The sequence below is a fragment of the Larus michahellis genome, chromosome 2 (assembly GCF_964199755.1).
Source record: "Larus michahellis chromosome 2, bLarMic1.1, whole genome shotgun sequence".
NCBI lineage: Eukaryota > Metazoa > Chordata > Aves > Charadriiformes > Laridae > Larus > Larus michahellis.
Genome location: NC_133897.1, coordinates 130,186,825 through 130,210,165, shown reverse-complemented (window position 1 = coordinate 130,210,165; position 23,341 = coordinate 130,186,825). Strand labels below are relative to the sequence as shown.

At 39.2% G+C, this 23,341-nt stretch overlaps 1 protein-coding gene across 2 annotated transcripts in view; it reads right to left on the bottom strand.

The window, feature by feature from the left end:
* NKAIN3 (sodium/potassium transporting ATPase interacting 3) overlaps positions 1-23,341 on the bottom strand; it is a 373,785-nt gene that overhangs the window by 18,250 nt on the left and 332,194 nt on the right. For both annotated transcript variants that reach the window (XM_074577126.1, XM_074577125.1), the window contains exon 5: positions 9,202-9,262. In XM_074577126.1, the coding sequence (XP_074433227.1) occupies positions 9,202-9,262 (61 nt within the window). The remainder of the gene's footprint in view (positions 1-9,201; positions 9,263-23,341) is intronic.

Below are 23,341 nucleotides of genomic sequence, written 5' to 3'. Positions count from 1 at the left end.
CACCCATATTGTATGATTTTTATCATGGATACTCTCTAAAAACAAACAAAAAAAAGACAGCTTTGGCTTTTTTAGTGCTGTATTTCAAAGCTTAGTATTGTTAGAAAGGAATTGTGAATAAACCTCAGCTTCAGGAAAATTCAGTGGCAGCCTCTCAGCTCAGCTGGTCTGCATGGATCTTTTTTCATACTGTCTGCAAGGAAAAAGGGAGGACATTTCTTTCTTCTAAAATGCCCCCCCCCCCCCCTCCCCCGTCAGTATCTCAGACCAGACACAGGCATAAAAGAAAAGGCATCGAGAACTCTGGCCACCTAATTCATCCACAAGTCTGTTGAGTGTGTCAAACATGTTGAGATACATATAACGGGAAGCCGTGGGAATATTTATCTCAATTGTAACTGTCCAGCTCACCAAATCACCAGATTCCTTATCAGCATATAACCAAGATAATTTATGACCTGGTGCAGAGCCTGATTAATTGTGTACTCTCCTTGGCTCAGTACACCGCCTCATCACATGGGTGCACCTCTTGCTCCAGGCTTATGCGTCCCACACCGAAGGCAGCAGTTATGACAAGACAGAGTTCTTAGGTGTGATGTGCTAATTGGGAAATTATCACTCAAGCAACAATAACAATGAAACGATACTACTTAAGCTAAGGCCCAGAAATTAGGATAACCCATCTGCATGAATGTTAAGATTTGGGGGAGATGGCATTTGCACAGAAAAGCGGGAGTCTGAAAAGTTTCCTTTCAAGCTCCACAAATTAAAACAGACACAAAGCTGTTGCCTTTTAGAAATGAAGAAGTAAGAAGATTGGTAGCGGAAGTGGAAAATGGATTTGCACAGAGGTTTCATTTTAATAGAGAAGCTGGGTGAAAGGTAGGGACAGGAACGGGCACCACTTAGGCCTGTATGTGATGTCAAGTGGAAGGCTCGGGAGAGGGATGCTGGATGCTGGAGTAAGATTGATTTAACAATAGATGCAATTTAAGTGAAAAGGCTAAGGTGCTGGCAACTGGGGGCTGGGATAGCATCCGTTTAAAAGCAGATTTAATTTAAACAGAAAGGCCAAGGAGGTGGAAGGTGGAGACTAAACAAAAATCAATATTAAATTAGCTAAGTAGAAGCTTGAATCAAATCAGCTAGTTTAAAAAAGGGCATACTGAGTATTTGGGAGCAGAGAAGCAATGCATGGACCTAAGAAATGTCAAGGAACTCTCAATAAACTATATATCCCCTCTAATCAGAATAACATTTCCACTGAAATAAGAATATTATTTATTGCAGTAGTAAACCAAAAAATCTTAAACAAAGGTATGATCCCCAGTTTAAGGAAACTTATACGATTATAATGATATTCCTATTTAAAGTTAATTGTCTTTTATGTATATACATATATATGAGATATGGCATATAATATTCAGAACCAACGGCAGAAATGCTTAACATGAATTACATTTGCAAAAAGGAAATTTAAGAGGTAGTAGTGAACTAACCTTTAAAACTCTCCTTTCTAGTTATCAGTCTGGAAATCAATTCAAAGCTAAGGGAGTCTGTATATACCTACACTTGAAACAAAATATGTACATATTCAAATGCATATTCATCCATATGCATGTACATATCCATCTACACACATATATACATACATATGTATGATTTTAACCAAGTAGGTAAAAATTGGCCAATATATGACACAACACAAATGTGTTCTGACGCTTTTCTCCGTTTAGAGAAATGTGTTAGTAATTTCTGCAAATAATACATAAAATATATTTTGCTTTCCGTACAGATATTTCTAAATGCTTCACCTGTACTCCTGAAATCCCATTTAAACCATTATATATATGTGTGTATTTCTACAGTCAGAATCCAAAATCGTGTATGGAAGCTAGTGACTGAAGCTCTGTACCTTTTGGCATCTGAAAGGTCACACAATTCGTTGGTATAAAAGAGATCTTAAAAAAGTATTAAATTTTACACTCCTAAACTCTCCTTCAACTTAGTACAAAAAAGAATGAGTAGACAACTCCAACTTGATCAAAACGGTCAAGTATCACGTCGATGTATGACGTAGAGGTGAGTACATGTCATCTACTGAGATGTCTGTAGCGGCAGGCAGCTGCCTTTGGGTACTTGGGGTTTTCTCACCCACACAGGAACATTTCAAAGCCATACCATGTGTTCACCACCTCTGCTCTCACCTACTGATACTCTGGGGAATATTCAATAATAATTATTTGCACTACAGTGATTGAGGTGGTTCTTTCCTACTGAATTTCAGGAAAAAATTTCTGTCTCATGCTTATGGGAGGAACTGTGGGAAGGCACTGGAAGACTCTTATAATTTGAGTGATTTACCCTTTTCCTTAATGAAAAATAAATGAGCTGCTGATTTGCATGGAAATGGCGTCTTGACTATTATCTTCATACCTGTTGCCAGGCGAGTTAGTCCAAGTTTAAAGTCATAATTAAACTTGGTGCAGGAAATTAGAAGGAAGCCTACAGTAAGAAATGAGTTCTTTACTGATGATCGATTAAAATACTTTACTCAGGTGGTATAGAAACTCAAAGGGGATTTCTTCAAGTTGTTCGATTCACACCTTATAGTAATCTGTGCTTCATCAATGAAAAACAGGAAGTAGTTTACATGTCATTTAGATGATGCCATTTTCTCACACTTTTTCTGCACCCTATCTGGACAAACCTCACGTGTTGCATTCCACATTAAACATGTGGTACTTCCAGACATAGAACTTCTGCTGCTGCTAGGTATATTCCACGGCCAAGACTTCCCTTTTCATATGCTGAGCACTATCTATTATTTAAAGACAATCTCTCAGCTAGAACAAGGTGTTCTGTAACAGCCCATGGAGATTATGACTGGAAATGAAGAATATTTTGCTAGTAGAATGTAAAATCAGGGGGTGGCATGGGTATTTTTTTTTGAGTTATTTTTCCTGTGAGGGATTACTCATCTGTAGTTTTTAAGGAGAAAAAAAGAAAGGAGAATCATGCCTCCACTGCAATTTCTTTGCCACTGACTTAACTAAGATCAAGTTTTCTTCTAGTATTTAGTATTTATGTTGCGTAACTGCTTTTATTATACACCACCTGAGAAGATTTACCCTTGGTTGTCTGCATTATATCTATGGACATGTTTCCACAGGAATGAGGACAAGCTGGCAATATATGGTAACTTAATATAAAAGAAAATAAATAATTGAAATAGCATATAGTGGTAATTTAAATCATATAACATCCCTGCTGTATTTCTTTCTTCATTAAATACTTCAGAATTCATTTTGTTAGTTTAGTGTAGGAGTGAGCGTGCATTTTCAGTTAATTCACACGTTAAGGCTAATGATAAATAGGAGGACACCAACGGGACTGTAAGACCATACGATGTTGTTAGAATAACAAGTTTATCCTTTACTTTTCCAGTGTGGGAGAAAGTGGAGTTAGGTATAAGTAGGATAGTAAATTGCTGAGTCCGCATATAATCAACAAGCTCTAGCTGGACAGACTTCTGAAGTCTACAGAAACTGGATCTTTATATGTGTCTCCATTAAATGTTTGCTGGGATTTTCCTGTGCCACAGCTGGAAGGAGCCTCCTGGATACTCTAGTGCTATTTCTGTTTACACTTCAACCTCTCCTTTGGTTCGTGGTGAGTATCTGCAAGGCGATGAGAGCAGCTGCCAACAGGGACGAGTCACTCCCTGGCATCAGCCTCCCTGAAACGTGAGCAGCTCCTCAGTGCGAGGAGCAACAGGAACCACTAATTGTCAGCCAGATGTTTTATGGCTTTAGCTGGGCTCCCTGGCTCTCTAGATGTCACCGACCACATTTGAAGACAGCTATGTTAAACTCTTCATCTCTGCAGGAGTCCACACTTGTTTATTTTTAGAAAACTGTTCAGTTGAATGAACACTTACAGAATACATTTTGGTTATGGATCCACTACAATTCTGTGCCTACCAATACGTATAGTCTACGTTTGTCAAAAATTCTGTTGTTTTACCAAAAGCAGTATATCAAAATTATGGGGTTTTGGGTTGCTTGTCCAGATGAACAGAAAGATGCAAATTGCTTTTCAAGCCTTCTCAAAATATTGATAGTCACTGCCATTTTACAGAAATGCCAAAGCCAGGAGAATGCTGTCAGCCTGGCAGCTATGTGCTGTTTCAATGCCAGGAAGTAAAACTTACAATTTTAAAAGTCTGCGTCAAGCATGTTCATCCGTTGGTCAGTAGCAACATATTTTGTTTCAATATCTGAACTCATTATGGCCTAAAGGTAAGATCAGCGAGCGCTAAAGCCCAGTGATGATCTGTGCTGCTGGCTACTGTTTGGAAAGTTTCACAAGGCCTCATTTTTGGTGAAGTATTTTAGGATAGTCATTGTCTGGGGATGTTAGATTCTTGTAATGCCCAACAGAAGCATAGTCCGGGATTTTCCTTCTTGGTCATCTTTTATATTAACCATTTTGTGATAAAAATTCTCTTTTCTAGAAGGTAAATGGACTCAGACACATGGGAAATTGCAATTGATGTAAAGATATTAGCAGTGCGTTTCCCAAAACTGCTTAGTTAAGGAAACATGTATATTTTTATATAAAGGCAATCACAGATACAAACATATATGGGTCTCTTGTAATCTAAGCTATTGCTAGTTCTTCATTCCTTTTGCAAAAAATAGCATATTTATAAGAAATTTTTCACTTCTGAACCCACTGTGTAGCTTGGAATATTTAATTATACGTGAAGAAAGAAGTCTTTCCTTCTTGTTTAATTCCTAACAGATGCTCAATGGTGTACATAAATGTAATGCCATATGTCAGATAAGGCAATGCAGTACCTTTTCAACTGTGGCAATAATGTATCTTGCTTTACTTAATATCTGTCTAATGATGGCATATGGAGGTTCCTATTGATACCACAGTATGGGGAAACTCTTCCTTTTTTAAAACAGATTCATCCTCCTCTCTGTTCTGAAAGTGAGCTCTGAATACAACTGGCATAGGGAAGAGACAAAAAAAAATTTCTTTGTTTATTAATTTTGTTCTTGTGGTTTCACTTCTGGCATAAAGCCAGAATTTAAAGCCACTTCATGGCGAATGGAAGCCCTTTGCTTTGTTTTTGCTCATGCACAAAAGAGGCTTGAGCTTCCTCATATTGACCTTCTGGCGTTTATTATTATTGTTTTTATAATAAATGCCGAAATCACAATTGTAGGTTTCTGGCAAATCTTCCCCTCTGATTTCACTTTTTTTTTCCTTATGCAATTTGTATGCAACTCAGCTTCCATTCCACAAATTCACATGGAGTTCAGCGCTATCACTTCTGATACCTGTCAATGTCATGTTTGTGAACTAGTATTTAGCAACAATACTGCTATCAGCTGTTTCTCAAAGAAAGTCCAGAAACTACTTAGAAATTTAATAATGATTTTAACAATGCATTTTGCCTAGTCCGCAGACTCAGCTTTATTAAAACCATTCACTACCTCTGACAAGTTAGCAACAAGCTTCTGAGTTCATTTTTAGGAGAAAACTATTCACAAACAGGATAGTGACAGGCTTTTATGATTACAGATTTCACATATTCTGTTCCTTCAAAAGGGCTTATATAGATTGATAGATCTACAAAGAAAGAAATGAAAAAATGAAGGGAAGAGATATAAATAGACTTTTTCATTGGGATGAATGATGGAAGGTATTAACCCCACTACAGCAGTGTGCCTTTTACATGTCTTTTTCATTCCTTTTGACCTGCTATCATCTTCCTTCTAAGTAAAAGTTAACTACAGTCTGAAATGTAGGTAAGGTGAGCAATATCTGGAAATAAATGTTTCCTCAAGCATTATTACTGTTCAGAAAAGTGTCCGTCAGCTGAAATGTCAGGCTCAAAATCCATTTAAGCACTGCACAGAGGCTAAACAGGCAGCTATTATTAATTTTTAAGTCTGCCTGACGGGTTTCAGACCAAGAACTGAGGTTAACTTGATGCACTGAATATTGCAGAGTATATTTAATTAGGGAGGCTTTGACTCTCAGATGGCTAAGGATTTACTCTGTGAAAACTACTGCAAAAATATGATAGAATAGCTGCATCTACCTAAGAAAAGAATCTGCCGCATCATAATAAAATGCATAAAATAGCTATTTCATTGCAGTTTTGTGGACTTTTATCCTAAGGTAATCACTGTCTACTTTTGACCTGTTTTGAAGCACCACTGTGTTTCTCTCTCAAATAAGTTCTTGTTCATTATGCTGCAAGTTAACAACGTGAATTTTTCCAAAATAAGTCCTGTTCTTCTCAAATAATTACCTAACCAAAACATTTTCCTACTGTACCTTACATAGATGTTTCTTCATTTAAAACATATCTGTGGGATTGCTATAAATGATTTAACATTTGTCTTCAATGTATTTATCTGTAAGCACAGAGGACTCTCAAACACAAATGGGCATTAAGACACAAATTAGCGCCAAGTGAGATACTAAAGTGCTATTTAGTTGCCTTCAGCATCTTAAAAAGAAACAAGAAGTAACACACCAGAAATCATTTCCCCCACTGGTTGTAAAATCTCCTAGCTGCATCTATTCTGCTTCTTTGCTCCACTTCCAGCACACCTCTCTCACCTTCTGCCCGAAGCCATCCTCTGCTAACAAAAAAAATCTCTTCACACAAGATTCTAGAAGATTATATGTAAAGGTAGAAGTAAGGATGGGAGTCTTGCCTGTTCCTAACAAAGGACATAGAAATTGCAGCATGCTTTCCAGGATGGGTAAGATGATTTTCAATTGTATGTAACAAAACACCAAATAGACATCAGCAGTTCTGGAAGACAAGCAGAAATTAAATGCAGATGCCCAATTCCTGTATGGAGAATGGGTTCTGGGTTGGTTTTGCACATACTAGATCACCTTGGCACTTGGTGTGTTTTACTGGTTAATAAATATGTCAACTGTTCTCCATTCTCGGTGACTTAAATTTCCATTGGTATCACATGACACGGAGCTCTCAAAAGACAGTAAGGTGGGCTCGCAGTCAGAGGAAAGTGGATTGGGCCTCTGATGTCAAAGACAGACCCTGACCCAACTATTCTGAAGTAGGCACATTTTCTAAGTGAACACGGCCATTAACTTGGCAACAACCCTCTTGTGAGGCCCCGAATATAAACCGCATACACTCCTTAGCAGATGCCTGCATTTTCCAAGAACATGTTGTATTCTTTGGTGGGAGTTTTTTCTTTCTGTCACGCGTGCATTTTATGTTTTACATGGATGTGTGAAGCACACTATAAAGGACTAAACAAACCCAACAATAATATAGCATATGTATGCCAGAAGTGAAGAGTCTGTCTTCCCAGGTACAGATATAGCTGTGTTTGCAGGTGGCTGTGCATGTACACACACTACTGCTCTTTTAAAGGCACTATAGTTTGCGTCTTCCCTATCAGTCTGCTGGCCTTCCTAATCATTTAATGAAGCCTCCCTGTTCCAGGAATTTTGTTAGTAATTGTCTCAAACGAAGTTTCCAGATATCCGTATGAAGCCCTAGCTACCCTCATGACTCACCACAGACCTACAGAAAGGACAGTTGTCTCTGGATTCCACTGACTAAAGGCTCCGTTTATACATCCCGAATTATAGGGCCGTCTTGCTGCCGCACCATCCTCTGCTGTTACCCGTTCCTGACTAACCGGCAATTCCTGGATTTCCAAGGGAGCATTGTCTGGGCTTTTCCTCTTCCTCAAGGCCTACTTTTCATGTTCCTTCTCCAAGTGTTCACGTTTCTCTTTTGCAGCACCAGTCTTTGTGGCGGCTCCTTGCGCCTTTCCACAGTACACTATGTGCACAACACGCTCATGACTCCTTCCCACTCAGCTTTATCTGAGATTCTCTTTGATATATTTTCCTCCTATTAGAAACCTAAATGGCAGTGTTAAAATAGATTTGACATTAATGTCTGTTGCATTATGATGGAGAACTGAACATGGTACAGTTTGTAGCAATGGAAAAGTATTTTGTTTATGGTCCTTCACACTGTTTTCAATCAAAAAGTATATTTTTCCATCACAGACATGAATTACTTGAATTATGTTTTCAATAAGATTTTCCAGATATTATCAAATGCTTTCCTACAAACTGAATTGATTTTTTCTAGTATATTTATTTCATCCGCTAGTGTTATTCTGTGAATAAACAAAACAACTAAGTTAAGATTTATGAGTAAAAGTTTATGAATAAATATTTGATTGTGTATTATTTATCCTATAGCCATAAAATGGTATTGGCGTTTGTTCCTTTTTTTTTTTTTTTCTTTTCCTAGGGGTGGATATTTTACTACTTAATTCCTCATATATGAGAGGGAGTAACTGAAATTATCACACATGCTCCTTTTTTTTAAATAGACTTGTTCTGGTATTTGCTTCTCTTTGGTCATCCAATATCATTCCAGTCTCAGTACTTCTTTTACCAATCCCTTTGGTTGTCAGGTGGGTATGGTGAGCTTGTCAGGCAATTCTCACAGTCTCTTTTCACACAGCATACTACCAGAATGTTCAACATATTCAGATTTTTCCAAAGCCCATTTAATGACTTTCAATAAATTCTTTTTGAAAGCTGTTTACCTTTTCAAACTTTTTCAACAATATGGTTATGTATAAAAGGGTTTTCTTGATAAGGGCAGGTTAAGAACTTGGGGTCAGCATTTCAGATGCATGATCTCGTTACTTGTAGGTGTTGAACGGGGTCTATTTAATTATTGATCACAGTGAAACTGTACACTCTAAATGGCTTGATGTGTTGCCTGCATTAACTTTACTGCTGATAAAACTGCCATTTGGAAAAACAGACTAAATCTTTTCAGGAGATTTGATTCAAATTTAAATGTACATAAATAAAAACTTATATGTATACACAACACAGATCACACGCTTTTCAGCAGTATGAGCAGCTCATGCAAACAGTTCACAGACCCCTATGAACAAGTTTATTAAGTACAATTCTGACACCTAAATAAGGAGGTAGCACCTGAATAAGTATGTGTTTGAGCAAAATTGGTTGTTTACGTGAATGCCAGACTCTGCTATTTTTCAAACTTTGTTCTTCGCCTTGGTAGTTAATGCAAGACTGTCTCACCCCAGGTACTGTGGCTCCAGAGATGGAGAGGTGTGTATAAGTACTTACAGCTGTCCTCTTCCTCCATGAAAATACTGATCACGTAACAGGCATACACAAATCCAATCAGCTGCATGAAAGAGGAGAAAAAGCTATCATTAGAACACATGGAATACTTATTAAGCTTTTATTACAATGCTGTATAAATACAGCTATCAGTCACTGCTATATTTAGAAAAGATCTGCTTCCATTTCCTGAATTCGGATGTAAATTTCAGTGCAAGTGGTCACAAACAGCTAAATTAAAGAGACTATCTCTCTTTTGTTCCTGTTGTATTATATTTTAAAATCTTTTCCTAGCTCCACTGAGATCAGTATTGATGAACATTACTATTGAGTAATACTGGTGGAAAACACTTGGACCTTGGTGTTCAGCTATTACTTACATTCCTTTGCTTGTTCTTACATGACTTTGTCCACCTGAACATGGGCCCTCTAAGCACCTAATTACATATTAAAAAGATGAAATATTTATTAGAGTATAGAATTAAGTCATATTAAAGTTTGTATGCAATCCACAAGAGATGTCTTTTTGTGTTGCATAAAATGTCCCAGTGAAGAAATGGTTGGCAAAAGCTTAATTTGATATGTGAAATGTCATGACGTAGCTGAACGGTAAAGCTGGGTTATGATTCATCAGCATCAGGAATCGCCTTATCAGAAGGGCTTATCAGTAAATCACATTAGTTATTCAAGAAATGAGCAGACTCATTTCCCCAAAGGACAACACCTGCAGAATCACGCCATTATTTTAACAGCAGCTCCCACAAAAACATCCTCCTCAATCCAGATCTGTGTCACTTGTGCCACTGAGAGGAAGTGATCAAGATCTTTAGGATCAGGGAATGGAAACTCCTCTTGTTTGCCTTCCATATAGACATAGGTTTTCTTATGACCACCACCAAAGAAGAAGAAAATCCCACTGGGCAAGGAAACCTATTAAACTGCATTGCCCAGACTTGTCCATGCTTGAGAAAATATTGTTTGTGCAGCTGTACAAAATTCGTGCTATCTGAAAGCCTTGAAAAGACTGTTCATGAGAGATTTCTAAAATAACCCAGAGATTAGTTTTAGAAAAACTCCTTTTTCTCCAGTCCATTCAAAAAATCTAATTAAAATAGTTCGTTTAAGGGTGTCACGGATCAACCGTCTGAAAAAGAGGTAATTTAATAGTATCTAGACAGGTATAAGCTCCTTCAGAGGCACGGAAATCATTCCAACCTGCTTTCTGGTTGGACTGCGCGAGGAGCTTTACAAGCAGCGCCAAGAGCCTCTCTGCAGACAAAAGCTTGTCCACACAAGGGAATTCAGGGAAGTTAAGATGAATTAACTAAAGCTGTGAAATCAATGCACATAAGATAAAGTACATTAAATCCCTGTGTGGCCTTTCCCATTCAGAAATAAAGTGGCCTTGGTTCACTGTAGCTTAATCCTCCTCCAAGGGATTAATCTTCCCCACGGAGAATTAAGCTACAGTACGCTAAAGCTGAGTTACTCGTGAATGGGAGCTGTCTCAGCGCTGACGCACAGTCCTGTTGGAGCTGCCTCTCCAGGGCATTCACCTCGCTGGTGTTTTGGGAAAGTGAGTTTAATCCAACTTTCCTCTCGCTCTGAGCAGATTGCAGTATTGGCAACTTCCTTGGCTTTTTTCGGGATCCAGGTTCCTGGGGTGGTATTGCTGCAGCCTCTATCAGGTGGACACCACCTTGTTGTATGGATGCTCTGAGCCAGCCAAATGCAAACCAGCTCTGGAGGAGGCACTCGCTGGAGGTGGCTAGGACCACGCTGTGCCTGAGCTACCGAGCCCCGCTGTGCCCGGTGCCACGGTGGCTGTAGCTGGAGGGGATCCAAAGCCACGGTGGGGCTGGCTGGCTCAGAGCGAGCCCACAGTTGCCTGCTGTCCTCTGTGTGGGTGGGGAAGAGGAGTCCAGCCTCCCATTACTAATGAAAATGAGATCTTGTGGTTCTGCAGCCCTGCACCTCCAGGACCAGCACTGGCTTACAGACTCCTTGACAGATCAAGCACAATTTCCCCCTAAACTTCACAGTTTTCAGCTTGACAACTGAAGCAATATGATATAAAGGCTTCCATCCAAGGGATCAAAAATCCAATTGTACTTGAGGTATATTTCTTGTGCCACTCAAACATTACATGTAGATTAAATAATTATTGCATTAAGTACCACACAAATACCAGAAAACAGGTGGCTTTTCATGAGGGAATGTCACCTGTTTATTTACAATAGATTTCTGGTTCACCATTCGTGTTGTGCAATTTGACTGTGTAAGTCACTTGGTTTTGTTTCTTTTCCCTAAACATGACTGAAATATTTTGAAGAGTAAAACTGCTGCCTAAATAATGGACTTGATACAAATGAATTGTAGTAGAGCTTGTAGGTTAAATGTTTGTGAAGGAAGATCAAATATTTAGAATTATTTACCATTTCCCAATTGTGTATTTCTTTCGTCTTCTTTAGTATTCTGTACTAAATTAACTTCACTTTTTTGAACACAATTCCTTCTTTATGTATACATGTGTACTCCGTATCCATGCATATTATATAAAACATCTATCTGCCAGGGCTTCCAGCAAATTTCTCACACACGTCTAAGGTGGTGGACAGGTGGATAAAGCACAGAAAGAGACTTGCACTCTAATGTGTAATAAGCCACCTGACTGACACAAAGAAGAAAGCCACAGGGAAAAATATTCTAAGAGGTCTTATGTCCAAAAAAGTATGATTGTTTTAACAGTTTTAAAAGCTTACATGTTGCTCTTTCAGCAGATCTTCTTAAAGTAAATCTTTTCACACTCTCTTCAGTGTTTGAAACACACTTTGTCTAAGCTATGAGCTTCTTACAAAATCAGCAGCCTCTCTCTGCTTCTCAGCATTTCTTTATATTCCTTAGCATTAGGAGATAAATATTCCTCGGTCAGATAGAAATCACTGCCACCTTTTGTGTTTATGGCATATACTTTTTAAAAATATATCATTTCCCCCCATCTGTTTAGTTATTAGTACCAGGAGAAATACAAAAAATGTATTCACCCTCTCTCATTTTCATGGTCTTTTTTGGGGAAAAAAAAAGATCAGGTCTCTAATCACGCCAGGAGGTATCATAACCCATCATATTCCAAGAATATATTTCTGTAATTAAATGGGAAAATGTACATTTCTGAAAGAATAAAGCAACAGAGGAAAAAGAGCCCTTTAGCATCAATTGTCAGGTATTGCTGTTCAGAGGCGGACAACAATGTTTGGCTTGTAACTAACATACTGGTAATTATAGCTGGGTAACTGATATCTACAGTACAATTAACACGAATTGATAAAGTGGGAATATACCCTTCTGCAGACGAGACCTGTTTCCAGATCCTTAAACTGAGTTACAGCCACCATAGTGTGAATATTTTTATAAATGAATTAATTAAAACCTCTTCTTTTGCTTTATTGATGGACACACTAATAAAATATTTATTCCACCAAATTACTTTTGCTATCTTGATTAACCCAGCTGCTGTTTAATTAATAACGTTATGCTCATGTGAACCTATCTAGCCATCATGTTAATTGCCAATTTGCAGTGAGCTGACTGATGTGTACTGCCCAGTTTCTTGATATTGGAAACGATGGCAATTGGCCTGGCACCAAGTGATAGACTTAAATGTGTGTTTCCTGATAACTAAAGAAAATGTGATGCAAATGAGCTGGAAGATACTTAATTTGCTCATCTTGGGTTTCAGTAATTGTTCAAAGGGACCAACGAAGTGGTTGGAACAGGATGTCCAAAGCATCAAAGGTCACTAGCAACTGAAAGTGTAAATGGGAACCTCTGGCTTGATCCAGAGAGCAATTTGGACCAAGGTGGGCCCACCAAGGTGGGCTTGTCTTGACAGTGTTGAGTTTTAAGGCATGGAAACCTTCTGGGATCCCTGCCTGTCTTACCTGCAGAGCCCAGTCTAGTAAACTGTCTCAGAAGACACTTGTCAATGCTATTCTGCAGAAACTAAAATGGGAAACTGCGGGAAGAGGCTGTTGTCCCCTGCTGTCATCCAGCTACACAGTGGTTATGGTACACATCTTACTCTGGATATATCCCAGTATCCCACCACCCCCACCATAAAAAATTTCTTCCTTGTGTCCAATCTAAATCTACCCTCTTTCAATTTAACACTGTTGCCCCTTGTCCTCTCACTACAGAGGACTGCAAAAAGCCCCTCTCCTTCTTTCTTATAAGCCCCCTTTATGTATTGAAAGGCCACAATAAGGTCTACCTGGAGCTAAATAACCCCAGTTCTCTCAGTCCTCTTACAATTCTCATGACCCTCCTCTGCACCCACTCAAACATATCCATATCTTTCTTGTGCTGGGGACCTCAGAGCCAGATGCAGTACTCTAGGTGGGGTCTCACAAGGGTGGAGTAGAAGGGCAGAATCACGTCCTTCAACCTGGTAGCCACGCATCTTATGATGCAGCTCATGTACAGTTTTTCATCCACCAGGATCCCCAAGTCCTTCTCAACAGGGCTGCTCTCAATTCATTCATGCCCCAGGACCTTGCACTTGGCCTTGTTGAACTTCATGATGTTCTCACAGGCCCACTCCTTGAGCCTGCCAAGGTCCCTCTGGGTGGCATCTCTTCCCTCTAGCATATCAACTGCACCACTCAGGTTGGTGTCATCAGCAAACTTGCTGAGGGTGCACTAAATCCCACTGTCATTAATGAAGATACAAAATAGCATTGGACCCCTGAGGGATACCACTTGTTACTGTTTCCCACTTGGATATTAAGCCATAATTCTTTGGATACAGCCATCCAGAATTTTCAGAACCACCAGTATTTTTGTACCAAACCTCCCATTTCTTCAATGACGAGTTGATAAATGTTGCTCACGTTCTCCAAATCACAGCAATGAACAGGCTCAGGGTGCAGGAAACAGTTGTCACCTATGCTCATTTGGCAGAGACTTCAGTGTGAAGTGCACAAAGGGATTTCTTATTAGTGGAACATGGGTACATTTATATGATGCTATTATCAAGGCTTTTGATGCATAATTTATTTTCTGCTGATAGCCTTAGGTAGAAATGAAGTAGTAGTCTCTGTTATTTTTCTCCCGTGCAGTATAGTCTCTAGAGGACCTAAATGCTTTAGTCTAACTAAAATCTCTAGGCTTAAGCTATGGACGTCTGCATGAAATATAAATGCCCAGTTTAATAGAATTGAAATTAGATTATATAATTGTCTGTCATTAAACTGTAAAAAAACCTATGAAAACATGTAAGATATTAACAACCCAATCATCTGGGCAAATATATGCTGTGCCATGTAATTGCTTTAATAAATGAATATTGCTAGAATATATCCTATTAAAAAGAAGAACCAAGCTGAGTGTAAAATGTATATTTACTTGCAAATTAATGTATTTTAATAGTTACCAGTAAATGTGGATTAACCTTTCCTTAGGAAAACAAGGACAAATGCAAAATAAAATTAGAAGTGATTATTTAAATCAAGGCTGTTGTCTTCAGACTGAAATATTTTTGATTAAAATTGATGATTTAGATTATTTTGATTTAAATCTTTCTGTTTGGCTTTGTCATCATCAGCTGTGGCCTTTAATACACGCTCAGAGTACATGATTACTTTCTTATCTATCTGCTTCACACACCACAGTTGCGCTGTTTCAAAGGAGAAATGAGTATATACCGGGTATTTAAGATAACATGAAGCTGTGCCCTAGGCTATCAGGTTAATCTTCAAGGTCAGGTGTACAATAGGACACTTATCACTGCTAAACTACCACCCAGAGTTTTGTAGGGATCTCGTTACAACAACATAGAACCATCCAAGTAAACTAAGTAAACATTCAGTAGTCCTGGCTCCCAGAGGACGTATACGGAATTATAGGTAAATTAGATTTGGAAGATTCATCAAATCAAAAAGATAAGACAACTGTGCTTCACGTCCTTCCTTGTACACACCCAGTCCACCCAGATTGTCATCTCATTGAATATGGCTTTTTCTTGACTTCTTTTTTGCTGATGACAGCTGAAGAACATTATTTCCTAACTATCTCTGTAGTCATTCAGAAGTGCAACCTGGCGAACACAATTCCTGTTTCCTGCAAGGTGTTTCACTATTACCCAATTTCCCACAAAGACTGAGGGAGTATGAAAGGAGAAGGAACTTTTAAAATTTAATGTTTATGTATAAAAAGGGTGTAGGATACAAAGCTTGACAAGACGCCTTTCACTTATAAAATGGAAACTGTGTAGCAAGAGTGAATTTACTGAATGAGAAGATAAAAATGCATTAAATTAGAAAACATCTTGACTATTACTATCTCCTGAGAGCTAACAAATTCTGAGGAAAAAGCAAAACATGAGTAGTTCATCTTCTTAGTAACCTACTTGCCACTAACATTTTTAATACTCTGCAAAGAGGACTGCAAAGCCTTTTTCTTCCATTAAAGACTAGAAAGGCATTAAATCAGAATGGGAGATACACAAGAGAAACAGGATATTATTCCAGCATCTGTGTGTATACATGAATCAGCAATATAGAAACATGACTAAGATTATCAGGCACAAAGACATTATAACTCCACGTATTTCAAGACAATGACAAAGGAACCAGGACCATAATCAAGAGTAGTATAATCATAATAACCATTCACTATAACTGTATGATTATATACTATATACTATTCTATATAGTTATCCAATTATATGACTGTATATAATTATGCATTATAACTGCTTGATTATATACATTTGATAAGAAATATATTGTAATACTATATAATTATAGACAATTTAAAAACTGAATGCAATTTTTTGAATTAAAGAAGAGACAGTCTCAAAGGTATATTCTCATTTTCTAGAACTAAATGATCACAGAATCACGTAATCATGGAATTTTTCAGAGTTGGAAGGGACCTCTAGAGATCATCTAGTCCAACTTCCCTGCTAAAGCAGGATTGCCTAGAGCACATTACTCAGGACTGCATCCAGGCGGGTCTTGAAAGTCTCCAGAGAAGGGGACTCCACAACCTCCCTGGGCAGCCTGTTCAAGTGCTCTGTCACCCTCACCATAAAGAAGTTTTTCCTCATATTTGATCGGAACTTCCCATGTGCCAGCTTGTGCCTGTTACCCCTCATCCTGTTGCTGGGAACCACTGAAAAGATTCTGGCTCCATCCTCCTTCAACCCACCCTTTAGATACTTGTAAACATTAATAAGGTCTCTCCTCAGCCTTCCCTTCTCCAGGCTAAAGAGTCCCAGCTCTCTCAGCCTTTCCTCATAAGGGAGACGCTCCAATTCCTCACTCATCTTTGTTGCCGTACGCTGGACTCTCTCCAGTAGTTCCCCATCTCTCTTGAACTGGGGAGCCCAGAACTGGACACAGTATTCCAGTTGTGGCCTCACCAGTGCAGAGTAGCGGGGGAGAATGACCTCCCTTGACCTGCTGGCCACACTCTTCCCTATGCAGCCCAGAATTCCGTTGGCCTTCTTGGTGACAAGGGCACATTGCTGGCTCATGGATAATGATGAAATGCACATTTTACAGTGGTAGCAGTAGGAGCCTCAACCTGAAAATACTTAGAAATCTACAACCATAAATGCAGACAAACAACTGAAAAAATGACCAGAAAAAATAGCAGAATATGGTAGCAGCAATGTGTGAAGTATACAATCTCGTCCCAGCATTATTTTTTTTTCCCTTTCCTTCATCTTCCTAAAATCTATTGGATTTGATTGAATAAAATTCAGGCTTAAGGGGCATTGTCTACCAATTTCATTAGCACGACCCAGAGCCAGTCTGGTCCAACTGTGCTATTTACAGCTGTAGTGGAGAAATCCCAGAGGCTACAACTCTGGTAGGCCTTAAAGTATGTTAAGGGCTCTAAAAGTGGGTGGCAGGAACTTACAGGTACTTTTCCTTTATATTGATCAAGGAGAAACAAGTGAACAGAGATACTAAAATAACTGTCTATTCTTAAAATACATATAGGTTGCTGTTGGCTAATACTGCAGGAGATAATTCCTCTTGAATGCCTTCGACCTAACACTGGGAGGGGAAAAGACTATACCCGTTAGCTACTGTGCTTTTTGAAGTCCTACCCTGTATCTGCTCTTCACAAATCCTAGTCTCCACAGTGTCCCTTTGTCTTTAACTTAAAAATTGTATTTGACAATCTAATTTCCCCAGGTCAAGATCAGAACCATTGCTACCTGCCCTCGGTCTGGGAATTTTTCTCCAAAAGCATAGATACATAACTACCCCTAATGCCCACTTGCCCAAAAGGACGTTACCAGTGAAGAGGGAGGAATGTCGTGTTATGCTGCCAAGTCCCATCTTGGTTAGAGTTGAGAAAAACAAGTGAGAGCATTGCGTATTCTCTTTCCCTCTCTTCCACTCACAAGTGTTTAGCTTACTTACGGCTTATTCTCCCTGCTTTGTTTTTGTTGTAGAACCTTTAGGAAAAAATTTATCTGTTCTGAGAACAGAAAGTTGGAGGATTTGGAACAAACTCTTTAATACAGACTCCTGTATAATTCTGTAGGTCACAGAATTTCATCTAGGTACTCTGGTAGCCCAGATAACATCCCTCACAGATTAAGCTGGGGTACTCATGCTCCAGATGATTTACGTCCATGGAAGGGATCTGGGAACCTTTGTCCTTCACTCATGCAAGAGAAGGGAATAAGCCCCAAGCATTAATCCTGTTTATTTAGTTGTCTATCATGTGATAGACGTCTAAGTTTTGAAACTGCATTTTGAATAAAATGAAATTCTCAATATGTACTAACACTGTACACAGTATTTAAACATGACTGGCTAAAGTGCTTTATCTTGCAACATATTAATTGCTTGTTAATGATTTAAATGAATACAGTGAAAGTCAATAGTGTAAAATAAAGCCAACCTCAAACCTTGAAACTTAAAGAACAGAACAACGGAAAGGGAAGGAGATGAGTGTGGTAAAGTGGAAGAGGGAGAGAAGGAAGATCTACACTTGAAGAAACTGTACCGAAATCACAGGAAAAGAGCTGGATAAAGAAGCACGACTTTCTTTAGATCTAGTTTTCCTCCTGTGTGCAAAGAATTAAAAGTTTTCCAAAGAATGGTGTCAAAGTTCTCATATTTAGGTTAATGACTAATTACCTTATCAGCTGAATAACACCAAGTGAGAAAACCATTCACATCTAATTTTACAATAAGCAGACAGAAAGATGGCCTGCCTTTATTTCTGTAAATCTGAATTTGTGTTATTTGTTTTTATATTTTCTAAATAACTACTTTTGTTTGCTTTTACCTTAATTTGCCAGTGTGAAAGATAATTTCAGAGCTACTTGCAGATGATATGATATTTCACATCTTTTGATAAAGCAAAGAAATTCAGGTTTGATTGCATCTTGTAACCCGAAGTGTTTCTTCAAGGTGTCCATCAGGTAGTGACTTCACCTCCGCGAAGTTGCACATACCACTTTGGAAGCTGGTAATGAAATCAGACACAGAATGAAAGAAATGTCTGCCAGTGACTACAGCCTGTGTACATCTCTTTGGCATCTGACAAGGTACTTGGGAAGGTTTCTGAATCCCAGGGAAACTGATTATGCATGTAGGAAGTTCCAAAGTAGCTCTTTTCAGAACAGCAGCATATTGCAAATCTTGGCCATTTTTTATGCTAATACTCCTTTTAAAATTCTTCCACTGCTTATACTGCAATTATCAAAGATGTCCTTTGTTGATAGAATGCCAAAAGATATTTTTCCCCCCCTTATTAGATCAGAAGGCACATAATGAGAGTATTATTTCCTCTTACTTGTGGCAATAGGCACAGAGAATGCATTTTAACTCCAACAATGCATTACAATCTGTAAGAATTACTTATTTTCTTCTGAATCATCTCTTTCCCTTCATGCACCATGTAAATAACACATGCATGAAACTATTATATCACTATGAGGAGAGACAGACAAACTGTGGCACAGAAATAGAAAGAACTAGTTCAAGATTTCAGTGGGTGACAGTGAGTGTAAGAACAGAATTACTACAGCCTGATCCCCATTATTCTCTAACCTCCTTTATAGATACTTTTAAAATTCCTAGATAATAATAGCTAAGACTGAACACATACATGATTATTCTAGCTCCTGTTAGTCCACAAACACACCTTGAAAATTGTATGAAAAATAATGCAAAGCTTTCACTAACAACAATTTTGCCAGAACAGACCTCAGGGAAAAATAGAACAACAAAAGTCAACCTGCAGATAAAACCTAAGCCATCACATTAACTCATGTTAGGGAATGTAATATGATCGAATGAACTGCAAATTAAGATTTAATCTCTACCCACACCCGGCTGCTCATATTAGCCCCCGCAGTGGAACCTTCAGAGAGGATTTTCAGGAGTGGTAGACACAGAAATGCAACTCAGAAGTAAGCTCCAAAGCCTGAAAGACATGCACCAGCTTAGACCTGGCACTAATTAAATCAAAGGGAAGAAAAAGTCTTCAATAATAACCAAGAGCTGGTTAAAATTCACAAGAGTGTAGAAATTACATAAAGCAGCCCGGATGAGCACAGATTGTCTGAGAACTTTTCTTATAATCTAGTCTGCAGGGGGAGCTGGAAAAGCAGCATACAGTATTTCTCTCTGTGGATCTCAATTCCAAATTATTTTTGGACATTGCACAGCTCAATTTTCTTTTCCTATTAACATTTTGTTCAATACAGACAAGGAAAATCATAAAAAGTAATAATGTTGATATTTTTTTCTTGGATGTGTAAATATATACTGGAAATTCTTAAAATCTTATCTTCCTTAGAGGACCACAGATGACAAATCTGTCTGTTCTCGGCAAAGAAAGTTTACCTCCATCTTTAAGAAGGTAAGAAAAGACAGACCTGGCAAACAGCTGATGGCTTTTGATTCTTGAAAATGAAAAATGAAACAAATCACTTCTATGTCCACCAGACTTCGATATCGTTTTGCCTTTTTGTGTGTGTTTGTTGAAATGCTACAGCCATGAACAAGAATATATCACAGATAGAAGAGGTGAAGATAAGAAACTCCTTCCTGATCACCAATTTGTTTTTCCTAATCAATTTCTATCTCACAGGATATTTAGCAGATTATCTACCACGTGTGCTTTCACTTGTGTATGAATGTGCCGTATTCAAACCACTGAACAAATGACTCGATTTTGAGCCACAGTTGAGCTGGTTTTGCTCTTTGGAAGAAACAATGCTATAATCAGAAATGTGGCTGGATGTATACGTTTGGCAGGTAACACAGCAGCCTCTTCACTCAGCTGTAACGCCAAAACTGTGCAACACAAAGGACTCTACAATAGCAATGCAGGTCATTTTGAAAAACACTTGTTTGGTAGTTGGTTTTCTTTTATGGATATCCTTCCTACTGTAGTTCTTCTTGATATGGATAACATTGTTTAATTCCTACAAGCTGCTACCTGAATGTGCAGATGAAGGTACATAAAGAGACACACACACACACGTGTCCTTATAATGCTTTGTGGACTGGTCTGCTGTGATATGTGAGAAACAAGACTACCATAAAAGCAGCAATGTTATCAGTTTGCTCAGGTATTCCCAGTTAAACTGCGTGCTAAAAGGCTTTTGTGCTGGATTCCCACCGGGCAGAAAAGCTATCAAGAATTGCAATGAAGCTTCGCTTTCTCTCAGTGCCTAATGAATTTCAGAAGCTGTTTCTCCAGTCATATCTGACCCAGTGTGATCTGTTATGCCACATCTCCCTGGCACAGTTTATTTGCTTGCAATATATGGTCCTTGTATGTATGTTGTGGCTTTGTTTCCTGTTCACTCCTGTTTCTTACTAACAGCTTTCACTTGACACTGCATCCCGTTAGCTTCATCTGGACCTGATTCTGCAGCCCAAAGCCCAGGGTGCACCCAAAATCAATATTTCTTTTCCAAGGAGCCTAAGCTCAGCCTGTATTCAGGCAGTGTGCAAATACACAAGCTACACTGGAGCCATTCTAGACAGGACTTTGTCTCCCACTGTCAGTACACAACCAGCAAGTGCATGCCCCTGTGTCCTGGGTGTGTGTGTGGCAGCGAATGTATTGCCCCAGAGCCAACTGTCAGGACATTTTAGCAAATGGAAGGCAGATTTGGCCCTGACTCCTACCTTGAGGTTACTGCTACGCAGCAAGAGAGTCTGTATCTGGTAAAAGCAATTGCAAAAGGAGGAGGCAAAGCAGGATTTGCTGCACTGAGAATATGTCTTGACCAGAGAGGGGTTTTACCTGGAAGCGTGTCTTTGAAGTCCTTGACTCTTGGTCACCTAGACTGAGCTTTTGGCTGCAGCACATAGAGTTTCTTTCCAGAAAACAAGATTAGATTTGAAGAAATCTAGAACATAGGTGATGGTGCTTATTCTGGTCTTGTCCTGATGTGAACAGACTCTGAAATAGAGAGCCTGAAAGAGAGGAAGTCAGGCAGAGGGAATGCTAGCCCACTTCTCTTCCTTCTCCTTGCATCCAGAGCTGGGACTGGTCTATGCCAAGAAAACTCCTCTATGTGCGGGGCACAAGGACCTCAGGGGTATGTCCTTAGTCTTTGCAAGAAACCTTAATGTACATGGGGGAGACTGAAGCCATCACCAAAACAAGTAGCTTTGGACATCTGGATTATGTTCCTAGGGTTCCTCTGCTTCCATTGGCCTGTCTGTTTGCTTGAACACTTTTCCTTTGCTTCCTTGCAGGTACAATTATGTTTAAGCCTACCAAACCACGCAGTGCTGCACAGACTAGCTGAATAAGTATCTGGGAGGTTAAGTTTTGCGGCACTTTCTCCTGCTGTTACAATTCCCTTGTATTGTGAGCAGAAGTAGAGCTAGCTCATTTAAAGGAAATTCAGATAGATCTATTTTATTGACAACTGTCACAGTTCTTTGAAATATCAGCTTTTACAGAAGCAAATTTTTCATCAAAAATAAAATAAAGGTGAGGCAGCCTGGCTCCTGTAATAAGCAAATTGTCACAAAGTGTAATTATTCAAAGAGGACATGAGTACAAACATGACAAAATAGTGAGGAATGAAAGATCAAGGTACTAGGGTAATGGTTTTAAACTGAAAGAGGGTAGATTTAGATTAGATATTGGGAAGAAATTCTTTACTGTGAGGGTGGTGAGGCACTGAACATGTTGCCCAGAGAAGCTGTGGATGCCCCATCCCTGGAAGTGTTCAAGGCCAGGCTGGATGGGGCTTTGAGCAACCTGTGGGAGGTGTCCCTCCCCATGGCAGGGGGGTTGGAACTAGATGATCTTTAAGGTCCCTTCCAGCCTAAACCATTCTATGATTCTATGATTCTACGGTGGTAGTGGAAAGCCATGTCCCATGTTAAAGCCCTTTGGGGCATAAGTGATCCAATTGATGTAGAGCACCTGCATCCCCAAAAATTTGGAGACCAGATCCCTAACCACAGCTTCTCAAGAATTATATGCTGTCATGGTATAAAAAGGGTTCATCTCTTAGTCTCATCATTTAGTAAAAGAATAGAATAGAATAGAATAGAATAGACTTTTTCTGTCGGAACGGAGCTACAATGATCATCTAGTCCAACTGCCTGACCAACTCAGGGCTGACCAAAAGTTAAAGCATGTTGTCAAGGGCATTGTTCAAATGCCTCTTGAACACTGAGAGGCTTGGGGCGTCGCCTCTCTAGGAAGCCCGTTCCAGTGTTTGACCATCCTCTCAGTAAAGAAATGCTTCCTAATGTCCAGCCTAAACCTCCCCTAGTGCAGCTTTGAACCATTCCCACATGTCCTATCACTGGATCCCAGGGAGAAGAGCTCAGCACCTCCCTCTCCACTTCCCCTCCTCAGGAAGCTGTCGAGAACCATGAGGTTGCCCCTCAACCTCCTTCTCTCCAAACAAGACAAGCCCAAAGTCCTCAGCTGTTCCTCACAGGACATTCCTTCCAACCCTTTCACCAGCTTTGTTGCCCTCCTCTGGATGAATTCAGGGACCTTCACATCCTTCTTAAATTGTGGGGCCCAGAACTGCACACAGTACTCAAGGTGAGGCCGTACCAACTCTGAATACAGCGGGATAATCATGTCTTTTGACCGACTGGTTATACTGTGTTTCATA